Here is a 6901-nt window from a genome sequence, read left to right on the forward strand (position 1 = left end):
TTATTGTCATGACTCTATCATAACTCCCATGCATTCCCTTATAAACCATACACAGGAACCTTGTTTGGGCTGCCTGTGGTATATGTAGGATAAAGAGGCGCAATAAATTTAAAAAGTTATGTCAATCAACACGAGAACACGTTGGATTACGAGATCAAATTAATTAAAAACAGATATTAGGGGATTAATTCAGAAAAAACGTACTCACTTCATGATATCTAGTAATTTCCGTTCAAGCGACTGAAAGATTCCCGATATTCTTGAACAAAATACCTTGACAAAAACGCCGACAGAAGCGGCTGGTTGTCGGTCTATCAGGTCACCTGCGCATGAGCAGGTTTTATACCCTTTTATTTATTTATTTATTTATTTATTTATTTATTTATTTATTTATTTATTTATTTATTTATTTTTCCACTCTTTCTCTCCATTCACAGTTCCGACTCAAACTATCTTATATAAAATACCTTAAGTAAAGTGACTGGAGCGATAGGTAGTCGGTCTATCAGGTCACCAGGTTTTATACCTTTTTTTTCGCCGTTTTCATTCTTTTTTAATAAAGTCATATTTTTTATACGATTGGCTTTTTGTCTGAAAGATTTTCTGGCCGTGGCCTTCGTTGGTGTAGTACACTATAATTAACTGAACAAGAGACAACTTTCATACTTTCTTTCAATATTCATACTTTCTTGAACTGAACTCTATACTTTCCTAAAGCCTTTTGCAAATCGGAAACAAATTTTTCTTAGCGCTTAAAATGGTTGAATAAGCCTTTTCATAGTTTAAGAATCGATTCCACTGCGCATGCGATTTTATCACGAATTTCTCACCTTCTTTTGTTTAATTAAGAACAAAAGAAGGTTTAGACAAAAGAAAGTAGAAATTCGGGATAAAACCGCATGCGCAGTGGAATCGATTCTTAAACTATGAAAAGGCTTATTCTTCTCGAAAAATAAAGCAAATATATGAAAGGAATTCATGAATAATTAATGAGCATTTACTACCTATCAGGTCCTTCAAATCCATAACGTGCATGGATCTTTACCTGATAATAGTTTAACATGGATATCTTTATATAAAGATTTTGAAATCTTTATAAAGGACCGAAAGAGTACAAGCAAGAGAAAATGAGCTAGTTCATATTCTCTTGGACCCTAAATGCTTATTAATTATGCATAAATTTTTGAAGTCGTTCAATAAACTCGCAGATCAGTCGTGTTTTATCAGGTCTAAAACCTGATAAAGCACTTCTGCTCATTTATTCAACTATAAATAAAGTACAAATGAGATAAATTGTATTTATTATAGGCAGAATTTAACCACTTTCGGGGGTAAAGGAAAATATCCAATAGACTGTTTTTTCAAGGTTGCGTGCGCATCCAACTTGACAATCCACAAAAATGAAAAGCGCAAATTCAGTAAAATTGAGAAGACAGTTGTATATTTAAAGAGAAGAATAATCAATGTTATGAAATCTTTTCGAAAAATCTCATAGAATTGTATGATAATTCTTATTCATAAAGCTCCTGTTCTGGTATCGTGGCACGTTCATTAGGAACGCAGTTGATTGACAGGCAAAAAAAAAAATGGATGGGTTGAAGAAATTCAAAATTTTCATTTTTTCTTTTCAACATTTATTTTCACTATTAATTTTGCTCTTTTGAAGTTGCCAGAATAAAAAGATTGATACTGGAACGATTGAGAAAGTGCTCTTAAACTGACTCGGCCATTAAAGAGTGATAAACATAAATCTGATCAAGAGATTGAAGAGAAATTGAATAAGAAGCCGCTAAAAGAAGTCGATAAAATTGACGGTCGACGTCCTTGCAAAATAGACGTCAGTCCTTAAAACGCCCTAACCTTACAGTCAAACCAGCTCATGCGTTCCTACCAAGGTTCAAAGATTCATGTTATTATTGGAAGTTTGATTCCCATCTTGCTTTGATGCTTGCATTAATCAAACGATAGTTTCATAAATTTCAATCCCGACATTTATCTCAAAATATCAAAATGTTCATTTGTGCTTATAGGACTTTTTAAACAAAACATCACACGACACGGAATAGTTACAACTGTAAAAATAATTTTGACTTTGCACGATCCTGTGAAGAACTCATAATTAAAGCAAATAGCGAAGATATCGATTGCATGCCAGCTTTATTTCTTGCGCTATGACAGCCAATGCTTCCCGTAGTCAAGGCTCTATATAAACGAGGTTAATATAAATTCGCTATATAGAAACGCTTTGGTACTTCATTGAAATTCAAAGTTCTGACTCTCCTAAGTTACCGTTGCTATGTCCCACAAGCTTAACAAATTATCTAAAATACAGTAAAAACCCGCGTAAATGAACCTGTTGATTTAAAGTGCACATAGGGTTTGCTCAGAATGCAGTCAGTTTTAGAGAATCTTTATGCATATTTTATATAAATAATAGTCCACATCAGTACCAAAAACGAGTCGCTTTTTTCTTAAGAAAATAAAAACCTAAATAGCCTAAATTTGCAGTCAACACCAATTATATAAGAACCTTTAAGGATAACTTGGAAAAATCTAGGTTTCTATACGCGGATTTTTACTGTATCTGTATATCTATTTAAAATTCCTGAATGGCTGGAATTCGCGGAAAATGGATTATAAATTGTTTCGATAGTTTACTGTCCTGAGAAAAGAAAATAGAAAACTGCCTCGTACGTAATCCTTGTACTATTCTTAAAAACAGATACTGTGTAGTTGTTTGTGAGACAAGATTTTAATTCCACTGAGAAAACTGCTGCGACGTTGATTCAGTTGGTTCGCTATTGTCTGAGTTGAAACTATGAATGGAATAAAAGGGTGAAAAAAGTGAGGGATAAAACCTGCCCATGCACAGGTGACCTGATAGACCGCGACTACCTATTAAGAGAGTCGAATTCTTTTCGTATTCAAGCAGTGGTCGTCAAAAACTATTTTCTTGAAGAAAGGCTGTCGTATAAGGCTAAAATCTTATTATTCAGAAAGTTAAACTTGTTTGGAAGTAGAGATGATCAATGAAAGTGGAATCAAAGTGTTAATCCAAAGCAAAATTTTTTTTTCGAAAATGAGGTTTAGGCCATCATTTGCTTATTTCCCATATATTTTCTATAAAAAAAGCCTGACATAGCAACATTCTAACACAAATGCAACAAAATATCTTTGTACAATTGAAAATACCGCTTCAAACAGGCATTTTATCATAGTACATCAGTTTCTGTTTTGGTTTTGAGCGTTAACCCAAACGAAAAACTCATCAAAACTCATACGAAAGTCTAGTTTTTGCCGCAGTTTGCCATTATTGCTCATTATTGAAAAAACTCTCCTCTTAAATGTTTTTTTAATAAGAAAGTTTGAGTCGGAACTACCTATGGATGGAGAGAAAGAGTGAAAAAAAGGTATAAGACCTGCCCATGCATGGCAGGTGATCTGATGGACCGACAGTCGTTTTACTCGAGGTATTTAAAAAAAGAAATTTCGTGTTCTCTTGCATTGTTTGAAGTCTTCAGAGGATTTTTAAGATTTAGTCTGAATCCACTACTTTCTGTTCTTTTATGTTATAATATTTCAATGTATCGTTTTGATGGACATAATTCAGTTAAAATTGACATATATCAACACGCCCGTTGAGCTCGCTTAATCATGGGATGGTAAATCGATAGGTTTGATATTTTAAAACTTTTTTTGTATTTTTAGAATGAGCTACGTATTTCTGAAAAAAAAGCTTTTTTCTCTCGTTGTTTGACACTTTTCAATGCATCGTGTTGATGGACATAAAATTTTAAATTGACATTATCAACACGCCCGTTGAGCTCGCTTAATCATGGATGGTAAATCTACAGGTTTTATATTCATAAACTCTTTGTTTGTGTGTTTTTTAAATGAGCTACGTATTTCAGGAAAATTTTTTTTGGATTTTTCAGTAAGAGATAAGAGGTTACATCGTGATATTTCCTGTCCTTTTTATTATTATTATTATTATTTTATTTTACGGTAGACCGCTATATTAATAGCCCGATTTCATAGAGATAACTCATTCTTTCGACAGTATGAGGTCGTACACTTACAGAGCTCTTTTGGCTGCTTTGCTGGTGGTCCTGGCCATAGAAGCAGCGGCACAGCGGCGTAGAAAATCCGCTCCGCGGGTCTTAACAAAACAAGGTCATGTAAGAGGAATACGAGTAAGAATTCGTTGCAAATGTGGTTCCACAAACACTATCTACAAGTTCCTAGGCATTCGATACGCCCAAGCGCCAATAAACCGTCTAAAGTTTAGGCGCCCACGACCTCTCGCGAACGAACACCGTTCAAGGGAATACAATGCCACGTATTATCGACCAATTTGTGCTCAACCATCTTCCAAATCAGAATTTATAAGTAAGACCTGGCCTGGTATGAGTGAAGACTGTTTGTATCTGAACATATACACCCCATCTATAAGGGGTAGCAAAAAATATCCAGTAATAGTGTTTATACATGGAGGAAAATATATTAGAGGAAGCCCTGTTATTGACGCTAATACACCAGGCGAGTACTTGCCCACCCTTGGTGTCGTTCTTGTCACCATCCAGTATCGACTTGGACCATTTGGATTCTTCACTATTGGAAGGACAGGTAGCTCTAGGGCACCGGGAAACTTAGGACTTCTTGACCAGGTAGAGGCTCTCAAATGGATTAAACGAAACATCGAGGGTTTTCGTGGCAACAAGAGGAGTGTGACTCTCCTAGGTGAAAGCGCAGGGGGATCTAGCGTGGCTCTACATTACTTATCCCCTCTGTCCAAAGGACTGTTTCATCGAGGTATTGCAGTAAGCGGCGTGGACTTAGAAGTGGGGCCCTTGGTTTTCAAGCCACGGAAAACGGTCAAACGTGCCAGCGAAAATCTATTAAGGGAAACGGAATGCTATAAAGGTCGCGATGAAATTAAACAACTTCGATGCCTGCGAAAAGTCGAATGGGCGACAATTTTACTTCACACCGGTACCGATTTGGAGTTGATGTCGCCAATCGTTGATAAATACTTCCTTCCTGAGCATCCACGGGTTTTGAGAAGAAATGGGCAATTTTCTAAGCTTCCTTTAATAGCGGGTTTTACTAGTCAAGACGGGTCACAGTTTGTTCAGCATGTCTTAGATCAAATTCGAGGAGAAATTCCGCGGTTCCACGTCAACAGTTTACGAGACTTTAAAAAAGTTTATAAACACAGCTCTGATAAAACAACTTCAAGTGAACTTCCCGGAGATGCGCGATCTCATTAGTAATGCCTCAGAAATAATTTATTTACCGCAAAAGAATAGTCAATTGCCAGATATATTGACACGAATCACTAATGAACAATACATGACAGCATTAGTAAAAGTTTTTACTGATTTTGCTATAATTGCGCCAACCCATGCTGCCTTGACGTTCCATAGCAACCACAGTGGCCCTGCCTATATGTTTGAGTTTGCCCATGCTTCTACGTTAAAAACAGGAGATCCTTATTGGTTGGGAGTGTCTCACGGTAGTACAAAGCCATACGAATTCGGCAAACCACTTCTGAAGCCTCGAGATTATAAAAAGAGTGACAAAATTGTCAGCGATATCATGGTGACCATGTTTACCAACTTTGCCAAAAGTGGTAACCCAACTCCCTATCCCGTGCATGGTGTTCAATGGCAAAGATTCGACCTATTTCAACAAAACCCGCTTGATGATCCAAAGGCATCCTGTCATGACCAGCGACCTGAATAGTCGACAGTCGAGTCGAGTCGAGTCGAGTTTTGGAATGAAGAGGTCACTAAATGGTTTGAGGATTTTGCTTTAGGCAATGTAACAATAACAACATCGCCTAAAAAATTGGACTCTACTGAAGATACAATAGCTTAGAAAGTTTTTCTTGCCATGTTGAATGTTGGGTTACTGCGGTTTTTAATGTTCTGCGAACTCCGGAATTTCAACGGCTGCTGGTCGTCAGGAATTTTTTTTTTTTTTTTTTAAACCGCCGCCAGTCAAGAGCCTAAGAGGTACCGACTGATAATTTTTGATTGACGGCAGCGAAAAAATCCAATTTCAGGCAGCTTTCCGTCCTAGTTCCTCACGGGCGGCCCTCAATGACAGCTGCGGAGGAGACTAAGCCCCCGAGTTCGAAGAATAGGCGAAAACTGCAGTATCCCAAAATTCAGCATAAAAAACTTATGAATAACCTAGACTAGCATGTCAGTTTAAAATTAAACCACCAAACTTAAGCCTTATTGTATTGAAAATCACCTCCGCAAACTGCAAAACTTGTTTCAGAATAACCACTAATAATAATAAAAAGGATGATGATAATGATGATTATAGAATTGATGTGAATATAATGATGATCATGATAGTGATCATGATGACCATGATTATGATGATGATGATAGAATTGGTGAGAATAATAAATTCACTTTTATCAGCATAAAAAATAAAATAATAGCAATAATATAATGAAAGGAAACTATCAAAATATTTGCGTATTCGGAGTTGTTGTTGGTGTTGTTGTTTTGATAGAATAGAAGACAACCAAATAGCGAACATCAACTTTCACCAATGTTCTTTAGTTAATAATTTACAAAATACAGGTGCCCGCTCACATGTAATTTTGAACTGTCCATCAATACTGTACACTCAAAACAAATTGAATTGCTATCGGTGAAACTATATAATTCACTTTGCAGATGTTTTTGTGGAATAAATTTAAAGAAGCTTTCAGTATCAGTTGAAGAAAAGGCCTGGGCGTTTTTGTGAACGGGAAAACGACCCTGAAGTAGGTTTCGTTCTTCAAAATAGCAGTTTTTCAAGTTGAACTTTATGAAATATCCGTTAATTTTTCAAGGCTGTTTCCTGAAACTATAATTAGCGGCTTTAGTTTAGCCTGGCA

General features: G+C 36.2%; 2 protein-coding genes across 2 annotated transcripts; both read left to right on the top strand.

Moving 5' to 3' along the window:
• Positions 1 to 4061: 4061 nt before the first annotated feature.
• On the top strand, positions 4062 to 6328 carry LOC116305323 (liver carboxylesterase 1-like). Its single transcript, XM_089038149.1, has one exon. It carries the CDS (start codon positions 4062 to 4064, stop codon positions 5268 to 5270), a length of 1209 nt encoding a protein of 402 aa, XP_088894275.1. The 3' UTR covers positions 5271 to 6328.
• On the top strand, positions 5353 to 5745 carry LOC148906824 (bile salt-activated lipase-like). Its single transcript, XM_089038150.1, has one exon. The coding sequence runs from the start codon at positions 5353 to 5355 to the stop codon at positions 5743 to 5745; it is 393 nt and encodes a 130-aa protein (XP_088894276.1).
• Positions 6329 to 6901: the final 573 nt, after the last annotated feature.

Source organism: Actinia tenebrosa, unplaced genomic scaffold, assembly GCF_029948245.1.
Source record: "Actinia tenebrosa isolate PJP-AT-01 unplaced genomic scaffold, QUT_ActTen_1.0 PGA_scaffold5__44_contigs__length_20552954, whole genome shotgun sequence".
Classification (NCBI taxonomy): domain Eukaryota; kingdom Metazoa; phylum Cnidaria; class Anthozoa; order Actiniaria; family Actiniidae; genus Actinia; species Actinia tenebrosa.